Here is a 13595-nt window from a genome sequence, read left to right as displayed (position 1 = left end):
ATACTCCTACAAGTTCCACCAGAGGCCATAAGTAAGGGAATTAATTTTTCTATTTTGTCAAAGAATGAATTGCAGATGATCGAGAAGGAATCGCGTTCCAGTGGTCAGAATGCCGTGGGAGGTTTGACGTGTGATGGGCAGAATGCTGCTGCCACCAGTGTATGGTCCAGGGATGGGATGTAGAATGGGCCAATTGGAAGCCCACTGCTGGGGGTATACTGACGCCTGCGCAGATCACCATTGCACTCTTCAGATGCCTCCTGGAGGAGGCACCGGGGTGGGGGTGAGGTACAGTGCATTTGGTTTGGTCCGGTTAGCGTTTCAATGGGACCTCAGCTAGGGCCCGAGTTAAAACAGCTAAATGTTTTCCTTAGCTCGGGATTTTCCAAAAGCTGCAGAGAAATGGCCGTCAACCAAATCTCTGGCCGTGGACTTGATTTAAAAAAAAATGACGTGTGCAAGAATAGCTGGGTCCGTGCAGCGGGTTTGACTGGTTCAGCATAGAATCATAGCAACTTGCGGCACAGGAGGAGGCCATTCGGCCCATCTTGTCCGTGCCGGCCGACAGAGCTCTCCACCCTAATCCCACTTTCCAGCACTTGGTCCGTAGCCTTGTAGGCCACGGCACTTCAAGTGCATATCCAAGTACTTTTTAAAAGGTGATGAAACCCTACAGAACAGTTGGGCGGCTGGGGACTATTTCGTGCTTGAGGTCTGTTTAATTTTCCCCTACCGAATGCGTCAGTGGCAAGAAGGTGCCACAGTGCCCCCAGTGGTGCGGGGGTGTTTTATTTTTTCCTCTCAGCATGGCTGGTCGCACTGCCTTCCGCCACCCAGTGCTGCAGGTAGGGCTGCTCTCCTTCCCTGGCGCGACATGTTGGCGCCTTGACCTGGGCCTCCCATCTATAGCCACTGGTAGAGATTGCAAGCACCAGCCAGCCACCCTCGCACCTCTGAGCTCCTTGGAAGATGGAGCTGGGGTGGTGGTGGTTTTTTTTTGATGTGCTTCTTCCCGGGTCTGTCCCGTTTGGTGCCGGGAGTAGATTCTATGCCAGCAGCCAAGCTACGTTAACAGTCGATACCAACGAGACGTTGCTGGATCAGGAATTCAGCGCCTCCGGATGGAATGGGAAGTGGTTTGGCTTCACGGGGATTCTGTGTTTGGATCAGATACGCAGTTATCTGGAGTTAATTCAGGTTGACTGTTTTCAATGACTTTCTCTCCCTCTTTCCGCCCCCCTAAAAAAAAGTGTTGTTTTTCTTTGCTCCCTCCAGTGCGAGGCACAGATGGTCTGTTGGACACTGGAACAGTCATAATCTTTGGAATTTTGCAACGAGATTTCTGAAGCAGTGCAGTTTTCCCCTATTTCCAGCTTTGTACAATTGCTAATGGAAGCTTGTTGGGCTGAACTCCAGCAACAACAAGCACCAGACGGGCAGAGTGCCGGCTAGTTACACTGGGGCTTTTCACAGACTTTTAATTTGTAAGCTGTGGAAAAATTAGTGTCCATGTGTGAACACAAGTTACTGTTCCGAGGTAGCCTCACGCGCAGGTCAGCCAGTGTTTTTTTTTCAGTATCTGGCCAAGAACTAGCCCGCTCCTCTCTTGACCACCCCCACTCCTCCTCCCTAATATTTTCTCCTAACCTCCTGAAGCTTTAGCATCCCACATGTTCCCCCGAGCCACCTGCCACCCTCCAGTACCTCGCCCGCTCTCCACGAGCTGAGCCCGTGTTGTAATGGTGGCCGGTTATCTGGCTATGAAAGGCATCGCAACCACGCCTGATCCTGTCCGGGCCTGAACTCCACATATGCCACACCCGCATGCCAGAAGGGATTACCGGATATTGATGAATGGGAATCTTGGGTTGTACCTTCTCATTCTCCTCCCCCCCCCCCCCCCCAACCCCCCTTCCCCATTCCAAACCCGTAGACATCTAAAGCGAAGTGTTAGCCAGTGGCTCAGTGGCCAGCACACTCGCCTCTTGAGTCAGAAGGTTGTGGGTTCAAGCCCCACTCCAGGGACTTGAGCACAAAAAATCTAGGCTGACACTCCCAGTGCAGTGCTGAGGGAGTGCTGCACTGTCGGAGGTGCCGTCTTTCGGATGAGACATTAAACCGAGGCCCCGTCTGCTCTCTTGGATGGGCGTAAAAGATCCCATGGCACTATTTTGAAGAGGAGCAGGGGAGTTATCGCCGGTGTCCTGGCCAATATTTATCCCTCAATCAACATTAAAAAAAGATTATCTGGTCATTGTCACATTGCTGTTTGTGGGAGCTTGCTGTGCGCAAATTGGCTGCTGCGTTTCCCATATTACAACAGTGACTACACTTCAAAAAACAAGGTACTTCATTGGCTGTAAAGCACTTTGGGACGTCCAGTGGTCGTGAAAAGTGCGATATAAATGCAAGTCTTTTTTTAATTGTAGGACCCTACTGCTGTCCTGGGATGATAATGCACTGTGTGGCTCAGTTCAAGGCTGGGCTCCGTGCATATAGGAAGAAAGAATGTGCATTTATATTGCGCCATGCACAAGCTCAGGGTGTCTCAAAGTGCTTTACAGCCAACAGGTACTTTTTGAAGTTCCAGTTTGTGCACAGCAAGCTCCCGCAAACAGCAATGAGATAATGACCAAATAATCTATTTGTGTTTTTAGTTGAGGGATAAGTATTGGCAGGACTCCCCTGCTCCTCTTCCAACAGTGCCGTGGGATCTTTTACATTCACCTGAGGGGGCAGACGGAGCCTCGGTTTAACATCTCATCTGAAAGACGGCACCTCCGACAGTGCAGCGCTCCCTCAGTACTGCACCGCCTGAATTATGTGCTCAAGTGTCTGGCGTGGGACTTGAACCCACAACCGCCTGACTCGGATGCGAGAGCGCTGCCCACTGAGCCACGGCTGACAACCATATAAACATTCCGGCATTGGAGGATGTTTTGGTAAGCTTGTTGGAACTGCTGTGTGTTTCCACTCCAGTGCAGTGGTGCTCATTACATCCAGGGGCTATTTTTGTAGACTTATCTTCTCCCACGCTCACCCCCCCCTTTCAAATCTGTGGCAGTACATGAACTGAAAACAAGTAGTCGGCCCAGGAAGACAGAAATATCTGCACAGTCTGGTGTTAAAAGCTCGGACACTCCCAGCTTCAAGTAAATGGCATGAGCAGAATTCTGATCCAAACCGCTGTCCTCCACTATTGTCCAACTACTACCCTAGTCCTTTATTTCCCAGAGGATTCCCACATGAATAAATACAACCAGAATGTGTTAAATCCTCCTTTTATCTGATTGTTCTTTGATACTTCCAGCGGTAGTCTCCATGGGAGATGTAATTCCATTCCTAGGCTGGGGTAAGGGCACAAGAGTTTGGTCGATCCACAAACATTTGCTCTCCCTTTTCCCCCTCTTCGCCCCCACTCCCCACGTTTACCATTGTACCTTTTCCCACTGCTACTGCACCAAAAAAAACACAGTTGAGGGATTCTACAAGATGCACTGCAGCAACTCGTCAAGACTTCTTCGGCAGTGCCTCCCAAACCCGCGACCTCTTCCACCTGGAAGGACAAGGGCAGCAGGCACAGGGGAACACCACCACCTGCAAGTTCCCCTCCAAGTCGCAGACCATCCTGACTTGGAAGTATATCGCCGTTCCTTCATTGTCGCTGGGTCACAATCCTGGAACTCCCTCCCTCAGCACTGGGAGCACCTCCACCACACTGACTGCAGCGGCTCAAGAAGGCGGCTCACCACCACCTTTTCGAGGGCCGTTAGGGAAGGGGCAATAAATGCTGGCCTTACCAGCGACGCCCACATCCCGTGAACAAATTTAAAAAAAACTCTTCTCTTTCCTCATCTCCCTCTCCTTCCTGCCCCCCCACAATCTTAGCCAGTTCACGATTACTACGCGAATCTTGGTTTGAATCTTGAGTGCGATACTGAGCGATGAGCTTTGACTTCCATCTACTGTTCTTTCCCTATGCCCTTCAATATTTTTCTCCAAGTGCTTATCACTAGCGTCGTGATAGACGTGGCTTCAGCAGATACTTGTGGCAGTGCAGTATATATCCTAATGGCTTCTAACCACTCCTCTTTTATGCTAGTACTAATCCTGAGTTCATGTCCTTTGTGACCAGTTGAAATATCCTTTTTATCCCTTGAACTCTTTCATAAGTTTCAATTCTTCTATTTTTCTTCCCCCCACCACCACCTCGTTCAGTGAAGGTGGCCTAATTTTTTTAATTATTATTCTCTGCTATCGTCCTAGTGAATCTGACACAAACTAACACTGGTTGTAGGGGGGGGTCACTGGTGCAATAGGGGCTGTCTTGGTGTTGAAATGTGGTGGGGGTGGGGGTAGAGGCTTTACTTTGCATGAGGCTGTTCTGTACCTTCCTAGGCGAGAGTGCTGACGAGATGTTGGAACTGTGGGTTGGGTGGTTAGGCGAGGCAATATTCCATTCACAGATTGAAGTTGTCCCCACCGCCCCCACCTCCCAAAAAAAATAACACTCCTTAACATGACTGCAAATGAGTGGTTCCAAGAACAAATGAGATTGCACTAGTTATTGGGTACTAGCTGTGACTCAGTGGGTAGCACTCTCCTCTGAGTCACAAGGTTATGGGTTCACATCTCACTCCAGACACTTGAGCTCAAAATCTAGGCTGATACTCCAGTGCTGCACTGTCGGAGGTGGCGTCTTTCGGATGAGACGTTAAACTGGGGACCCGTCGGCGCTCTCGGGTGGATGTCAAAGATCCCATGGCACTATTTCGAAGAAGAGCAGGAGAGTTATCCCCAGTGTCCTTATCCCTTAACGGACGTCATTAAAGCAGGTTACCTGGCCATTGTCTCATTGTTCCTTGCTGTGCGCAAATTGGCTGCCGCGTTTCCCTACATCACAACGGTGACTACACTGCAAAAATACTTCACTGGATGTAAAGCGCTTTGGGACATCCTGAGGTTGTGAAAGGTGCTATAGAAATGCAAATCTTTTTTAGTTTCCAATTGGTCCAAATATTACCTGAAATACACTTGGAGTCAGAAAGGTCACAGGGTGTGTGTGTGATCTTTGAGGTTGCTGGTTTCGGCCAGCGCTATAATTGTCCTCTGCACCCACATGGTAAGAAAGGAGGTTCGATATCTGCCAGGGTTCCTGCCACTGAGACACAAATGGGGCTTGCCTGCGCTGCTTCCCATGACCAAATAGGCTGCCAGCGCACTCTAGGTTTGCAAATGAACCTATCCATGGGTTAGATACTAGGCGCTGATGCTGCCTGAAAGGAGGAGGGGGGGGATGAAATAACATATTTCGTATTTCTCTGCTAAATACGAGATCGGGAGGTTTGGAAAGGGCAGGTCTTGGCGCTGTTGCCTCATCGATGGCTAAATCCTAAATCAGAACGGCCAAGATCTGTTGGTATCAGCAGCTTGAGCTGTACGCAAATTATTGGGAAATTGGATTTAATCTCGACGTGTGCCTCCTGAGTCTCTGTGGCTATGTATCTAAGCAGCTCACTAAGACAAAAAGCTTGAGCACTCCTACTCTATAGTAATTGGTTCTTGGTTCTCTGTCTCCCTTCCCCCAGGCCCCTCACACCTATAAGCTAAATACATGCACTCCAGTCTGTCTAAAAGGGGGTCCCTCATTCAACCTGTCCCTGCATTCTATGGCAGTGTCTGGATACTAATGCAGCTGAGGTTCATTGTGGACGCGTTGCCTTGCTACTCGCCTCTTGTACTGTGTAGCAGGTGGTTGTCTGAACTGCGACCCCTGAACCCTGGCAATATAACCCAAAGAGCCCTGACCCAACACCACCCGCTTAAACAGGCAGGCTAGTCCCGCCCCCATTCCCTTTCTTTCCTATTCACTGGTTTTGAGTTTTATGGGGCCGGAAACTTTGGAAAAAGCCATTGCTAGTTCCTGTTGCCTCGATGGTGGCTAAATGCAAATCAGAACACCAAGATCTGAGATTGAGTCCAAAACTAGGGGTCATAAATGTGAGAGTCGCCAACAAATCCAATTGGGAATTCAGGAGAAACAAGAGGGTGGTTAGAATATGGAACTTGCTACCACAAGGAGCAGTTGAGGTGAATAGTATAAATGCATTTAAGAGGAAGCTAGATAAGGACATGGAGAAAGGAAAAGCAGGTTATAAGAACATAAATAAGAGCAGGAGTCAGCCATTCGGCCCCTCGAGCCTGTTCCGCCATTCAATAAGATCATGGCTGATCATCGACCTTAACTCCACTTTCCTGCCCGATCTTCATGTTCCTTGATTCCCCTAGAGTCCAAAAATCTATCTCGCTCAGCCTTGAATATACTCAAAGACTCAGCATTGACAGCCCTCTGGGGTAGAGAATTCCAAAGATTCACAATCCTCTGAGTGAAGAAATTCTTCCTCATCTCAGTCTTAAATGGCCGACCCCTTATCCGGAGACTCTGCCCCCTAGTTCTAGACATTCCATCCAGGGGGAAACAACCTCTCAGCATCTACCCTGTCGATCCCCTTCAGAATCTTGTATGTTTCAATGAGATCACCTCTCATTCTTCTAAATTCCAGAGAGTATCGGCCCATTCTACACAATCTCTGATAGTGATAGGGTGAGGTGGGGGAGGCTCGAGTGGAGCATAAACACCAGCGTGCACCAGTTGGGCCGAATAGCTTGTTTCTGCTGTAAATTCTATGCAATTCAATGTGAAATCTGTTCTTGTGAGCATCTTGTGCAAATTAATAAGAACATCGAGTTACATGTGGCCCTGGAGGCTCCATGGTGTACATCCATGAAGCCAACAAAGATTCTTTCAAACTGGTCGCTTCTGCTGTAGCGGAATAAGTTTTGAAACTGGGACCCAGAGTCTGGGACTGGCCATATTGTCAGTGTTGCATACTATAAGGCTTCTGCACTTCCTAACTGTGTTGATAAAGCTGCTTTCTGCAACAATAGTGTGGCTGAGGCTGTCGTTTGGCAATTAGGAGTGTCAATATTTACAAGGAGTGCTGCACGTTGTTGATCGCTGTAGGGCTGTATTAAGAGACTTACTTGATCAAATGCCAATGTGCTCTTAACTCGTCTTGAAGTCCACGGTTGATCTCTGGGAGATGACAAACTTCAGCTTGTCCAGTTACTCTCGCCCATTGTTCAATGAGTTGAGCTCTTTCCTTTCTCCTCCCCCCAACAAAAACCAGAACCTTCAAAAGAATCAATAAATTCAGTCAAATGTGAGGCATTCAATTGATGGATCACGGGAGAGTGCGGGATCCTTCCCATGGGATGAGGCCTTCCCGCACAGCGAGATGTGGCAATCAGCAGATAGGCCTCGGAGGGTTTAAGGCAATTCCATTTTAATCGTGCTCCTGAGATAATGTGATGGTTTTCTTTACTTTATTTTTTAAAAAGGTTACGGGTTTGAAATAGCTGTCGGTAACGGTCATGTTAAGTTTTAATCTTTAACAAAATTGTTTGCTGTGTTAAAATTAGTGCCTTTCTTCAAATGAGCATCAAGACACCGATTACTAGTGTCGCCCGTCCAATGGGTGTTTTTTTAATGTCGGGTTAGGGCAAGCCATTTCTCTTACCATCTTTAAGTGTTAGTGACTTGTCTTTAAACACTCTTTAATTCCTGGAGTTGCCATCTGTTCCCAGAGCTGAACCAGACCACGGGTACTATTTGACTTTCTGCTTGTGATGAAGAATTGGGTAACGTGATTAGAAAGTGAGAGTTTGCTTTATATTGAGCATCCCAAAGCCAGTCATAGAATTACATAGAACGCAACGAAACAGGCCATTCGGCCCAACCAGTCCATGCCGGCGTTTATGCTCCACTCGAGCCTCCTCCCGTCTTATCAGCATAACCCTCTATTCCCTTCTCCCTCATATGCTTGTCCGGCCTCCCCTTAAATGCATCTATACTATTCGCCTCAACCACTCCCTGTGGTAGCGAGTTCCACATTCTCCCCGCTCTCTGGGTAAAGAAGTTTCTTCTGAATTCTCTCTTTTTTGGTGACTATCTTCTATTGATGGCCTTTAGTTTTGCTCTTTCTCCACAAGTGGAAACACACTCTGTGTGTCTACTCTATCAAAACCTTTTGTAATTTTCAAGACCTCTATTGGGGCCAGTTAATTAGTTTGACATGCCTCCACCTTGGAATGTGGCAGCCACTTTGCAGAAGCCATGATCCCATAAGCGGCAATGAGATAAATAACCAGTCAGTTGATTTTTTTTTTTGAGGGTGGATTGTCTAGTAGGACACTGGGATGACTCCCTTCTCCTCAGACTGCAATGTGATCTTTTAACATCCACTTGAGCCAGCAAGGTTTTTGCCTCGGTTGAACATATCAAGAAATAGGAGCAGGAGTAGGCCATTCGCGCCTGCTCAGCCATTCAATGAGATTGTGGCTGATCTTCTGCCTCAGTTCCATTCACCGGCCCTATCGCCATATCCCTTGATGCCCTTACTAGTCAGAAATCTATCGACTTCTGTTTTGAATATACCCAATGACTGAGCCTCCACAGCCCTCTGGGGTAGGGAATTCCAAAGATTCACCACCCTCTGAAGAAATTTCTTCTCATCTCAGTCCTGAATGGCCTACCCTTTATCCTGAGGCGGTGGCCCCTGGTTCTAGACTCCGCAGCCAAGGGAAACATTCTCCCAGCATCCACCCTATCAAGCCCCGTAATAATTTTGTATGCTTCAATGAGATCCCCTCTCATTCTTCTGAATCCAAGAGAATACGGGCCTAGTTTACTCAATCTCATCTCATACGACAGTCCCGCCATCCCAGGAATCAATCTCGTGAACCTTCGTTGCACTCCCTCTATGGCAAGTATATCCTTCCTTAGGTAAGGAGACCAAAATTGTACAAAGTTGATGGGAACCCTTGAACAGTACAGCAACCCCCCCCCCCCCCCCCTCAAGTACCTGCAAGTGTCAGCCTGGATTATGTGCTGAAAGGGGTTTGAAGCCATAACCTTCTGACAACTGACTTGGCCAACCCGACACTGGGATTTAATTAACGCTTCCACATTGTACAGACCAGGTGGGGGGTGGGGGGCAGGGCTGGATTTCAGTTGAACAAAAATGCACCTTGGGTGAAATAACAACAGAAGATGCTGGAAACACTCAGGCCAGGCAGCATCCGTGGAGAGAGAGAAACAGAGTTAACGTTTCGGGTCTGGGACCCTTCATCAGAACTGGATAAGGCTAGAGATGTAACGGATATTAAGCAGGTGCCGAGGCAGGGAAAGGGGGCGGGAGGGGAGGAACATTCCGTGAGACAAACAGAAATCCCGTCCTGCTTCCAGCATTCTCTGTTACCAGCATCCGTAGTATTTTGCTATTATAATACACCTTGGGTGTCCAGTTTACATCGGTAGAATGTTGCTCACAGTAGAGATTGGAATTGGTGTGTCTTCGTTATACTGGAACCTTTAACAATGTGGTAGAATCTCTTCAAACAGGGGATGCATTGACCCGAGCTCCTGTGGAGCCTGAATGCAGAACACACGTTTCAGCTGGCAGCTAGCTTGATGTACAGTAGGTTTTGAACGGTGGATGTTCTCCGGGTATAATTTGTATAGCAGTCGGTGCTGCCTTTTGTTTTTGCAAGGCGGGGGGGGGGGCAGGTGTGTTGGGAGAAGTGACTGAACGTTTCTATAGAAGAGATGCGCTTTGAGAAGGCTCCTGAAGATGAGGGGGGGGGCATCGACCGGTGGGAAGAGTTTAGGGAGAGAGTGCCAATTGAGCGAGGCCAAGGTGGCTGAAAGTTCTGTCACCTGAAGGTGGAGTGGAAGGATGGGGAACGTGCCAGAGTCTGGAGGATTGGAGACTGTAGCAGGGGTTGTAAGACTGGGGGACGTTGCGGCGGTCGGGTGAGACGAGGCCACAGATGAAGACATTTTTTTAAATTTTAGTCTGTTGGGCGTGAAGAGCCAATGTAGGCCATAAGCATGGGGCTGTTGGGCAAGTGGGAGAGGAGAGTCACAGACCAAGCTTTGGATGTCTTGTTATTTGTGGAGGGTGGAAGTCAGGAGAGTGCTGAGGAGAACGTGGGGAAAATTACAAGCTGCATCTTGGTACCAGCGTTGCTGCAGTTTTCCATCAAGCACTTATAATATTGAGCAGCGTGTACGTGTGTTTGTTTAATGCTTGTGTAGTGCCTTGTGTCATTGCAATGTCCAAAAAGCTCTTGGACTGCAGTGATTGTTTGTCTGTAACCAAAGGACTTGTGCCACAAGCAGCAGGGTATTTTAATTTTGGGCAGGAGACACAAGTTGAGGCCGTTACACTGGGCAAAGCTCCCCATTCCTCCTTTGAACAGCGTCAGTCAGATGAGACCTCTTGCCAGACCTCATCCAGAGGGCAGCACCTCCAGTAATGTTGCACTCCCACTGCACTGAAGTCTAGATTCTGAGCCCAAGTCCTGTAGCGGGGGGGGGGGGGGGCCTTGAACTCTCAACTTTGACCCAGGAGTGAGAGAGGTGCGGCCAACTTTGGGATTGGTTGCTTTCTTTTGGAAGTGACGTCGTGTTCTCCTCTCTCCTGCCTGTCACACCCCCCTCCTCCCACAAACTAAAATTGACTGTGATCATTGCAGCAAGATTTGCAAGTGTATTGGGTGGGTGATGGTATGGCGCTGCTTCACCGTTTGCTCTACGGACCTGGCTCCTCGACCCATTGCTGTAAAACGGCCCATGGTTTCGTGCAAGTGTAAGGTTGCCATTCATTACTTAGCTGGCAGGAGTAGTGTTCCCCAGTAGCGTGGGGGGGGGGGGTCCGTACAGGCTGGTGATTATAAAACCATCTTGCTGGACTTTGTGTGTTGGCCATTTATATTTTTTTTTAAAAAGCGTCTGCCTCCAACAACTCCCGACGTGAAGCGCCGCCTTTTGGAGGTGGTGCTGAAGTTGTCGGCCAGGACCAACTCTTGTGGTGTGGCTGGCTCTCTTACATTGCCAGCTTGCTGCCAATGGGTGGTGCTGCCCACAGAAAAAGCCCAATCTGTGTTTCCAGTTGGTGTGGAAGTGTCAGTAACAACCTGTGGTTTTTTCCATTTCAGGCCAAGCACCTTGATGTATTCTCATTGAGTTCCTTATTGGCAGCTAGTTTCGGTTAGCAGTGCACTCTCCTTGAGTTGGGTTCAAGCCCCCACAACAGGCCCATCGACCCCCCACTCCAGCGTGGCACTGCATTGTGTGAGGCACCAGCCGGGTTGTTGACACGAAGGGTTGCTCTGTTGCAATAAGGATCTTGATCACTGCAGATGCTGGCTGGCCTGCGCGCTTCCAACATTTTCTGCTTTTATTTCACCAAAAAAAACGGCATGCTCGCTCCTCGGCGACGAGCTGTTATTGGGTGCCTTACCGCATGCAAGCTCGAAACATCCTCTAGCCCCACCATTTGGTGTCCGTGCCTTCCCACCTCGGCTCCACGCTCTGGAATTCTCTCTAAACTTTCCACCTCTCCTCTGAGATATTCCTCAAAAGCCATCTCTTTGATCACCTCTCCCAATATCTTTTTTAGCTCTGTGTCCATTTTGTCCGATTTACGCCACTGCAAAACACCGTAGGATTTTGTTTTATCGTAGAGTGATGCTGCGCAAAAGGAGGCCATTCGGTCCACCGTGCCTGTACTAGCTCTTTGGTAGAGCTATCATAAAATAGAGGTATCGAGTACAAAGTAGAGAAGTTATGCTGAACCTTTATAAAGCGCTGGTTAGACCACAACTGGAGTATTGCGTCCAGTTCTGGTCACCACACTTTAGGGAGGATGTGAAGGCCCTCGAGAGGGTGTAGAGGAGATTTACCAGAATGGTTCCAGGGATGGGGAATCTTAGCTACAAGGACAGGTTGGAGAAACTGGATTTGTTTTCATTAGAGCAAAGGAGGTTGAGGGGTGATTTGATCGAGGTGTACAAGATTATGATGGGTTTGGATAGGCTAGACAGGGAAAGGCTGTTCCCACTAGTTGATGGTACAAGGACTAGGGGACGCAGATGTAAGGTTTTGGGCAGGAGATACAGGGGGGATGTGAGGAAAATCTTTTTCACGCAGCGAGTGGTGATGACCTGGAACTCGCTGCCGAGGGAAGTGGTGGAAGTGAAGACACACAATGTTTTCAAGGGGAGACTGGATAGGCACTTGAGGGGAAATAAACTTGCAGGGCTACGGGGATAGAGCGGGGGAATGGGACTGACTGGATTGCTCTAGAGAGAGCCGGCACAGACTCGATGGGCCGAATGGCCTCCTTATGACTCTATCCAATTAGTCCCACTCCCCTAATGTGAAAAGGGGTATATAAATGGTTTGTGAGATACTTTGGGATTTTTGCGACGGCACTATCAATGCTAACAAAGCCGCCTTTTCTTGTGTTTTCATGCAGATTACTATAATATTCAAGAGCTATCACGGCTGCACCGAGCAGAAGGTTTATCAAGCCACCACAGATGACCTCCCATTGGCGTTTATGGATGGGACAAAAAGCGGCAGCGAAAGGGACGGGGAGAGCAGCTTGAGAATATTCGAGAAGGCAGGCAGCAGCCAGGTTGAGATCCAAGCCCGCTACATTGGCACCACCATCATCGTGCGCCAGGTGGGCAAGTACCTGACCTTCGCCATCAGGGTCCCGGAGGAGACTTTGAACTATGCGGACGAGAGCGTGTGCCTGCAGCTCTGCCTGCACGGCTGCCCCAGGAGCGAGCTCATCAAGGAGCACACGCTCTCCGGGCGGCTGTCCAGCCCCAGGCTCCAGGGGCCCCGGCAGACGTACACGGCGGAGAGCGCCACGGCCAAGTGCCGCGAGATCCTCCAGGTGGAGGATGTCTACTTTCACTCCTGCGTCTTCGATCTCCTGACGACCGGGGACCCGGCCTTCTCCATGGCTGCCCACGGGGCCTTGGAGGACCTGAAAGCACTGCACCTCAACGTTCTCAAGCTGCACGCCGCCCCCAGGACCGAGGATGGGCAGAATGGAGCTCCGGCCCGTCGCCAGACAGCCCCCGTTTACTTGGCATGCCTCCTCTTAGTCATAACCCTCATGTAGTGAATGTGTATACCCCCCCAGATCGCAAAAATGTCTATATAATAATATATTGAGAAGTGTACATATGTGAAAATGATGTGTAAAGTGCCTGTACATATAGTTGTATCGTATGAATTATTGTATGTTGAGAGCCTTTCTGTTAGTAACTAGAGTTTTTTTTGTGTACTCGTGGTTTTTAAAAACCCTTTTTTCGGGGATGTGGTCAGACGGGCATCTAATCTTTGCCTATTAAAAAAAATCTCCTGCTAAAGACGTTGAAGGACTGTCCTGTGCATAATTTGTATGAAAGTGTTGGGTTTGCCATTTTGCAACTCTATACTGTTGGAAAATATTCTCTCTTTTACACCCCCCAGCTCCTTTCATATTTTCCTGGTTCCTTTACACCCACTCCACGCACACCTCAGCATTTCAGTATCTCCAGCCCAGTGTCCCTATTTAAGCCGCACAGCTTACCAGCTTGTAAATGGGAAAATCCACGCATGCTCGGTGTTTTGAAGGGGCCACGCAGCGCCTTTTAAAGGGGCCGGGCACACTTCTTATATAAAAAAAAAA

At 48.9% G+C, this 13595-nt stretch overlaps 1 protein-coding gene across 1 annotated transcript in view; it reads left to right on the top strand.

The window, feature by feature from the left end:
• Positions 1-13302, top strand: part of rgmd (RGM domain family, member D) — a 129090-nt gene extending 115788 nt beyond the window's left edge. The window contains exon 5 of the mRNA XM_086004508.1: positions 12384-13302. Coding sequence (XP_085860634.1) covers positions 12384-13043 — 660 coding nt within the window. The 3' untranslated portion in view covers positions 13044-13302. The remainder of the gene's footprint in view (positions 1-12383) is intronic.
• The last annotated feature ends 293 nt before the right edge of the window (positions 13303-13595 follow it).

The sequence above is a fragment of the Somniosus microcephalus genome, chromosome 13 (genome assembly GCF_052327205.1).
Source record: "Somniosus microcephalus isolate GS21.2 chromosome 13, FLI_Smic_1.0, whole genome shotgun sequence".
NCBI classification, from domain to species: domain Eukaryota; kingdom Metazoa; phylum Chordata; class Chondrichthyes; order Squaliformes; family Somniosidae; genus Somniosus; species Somniosus microcephalus.
This window is presented reverse-complemented; position numbering and strand designations above follow the sequence as displayed.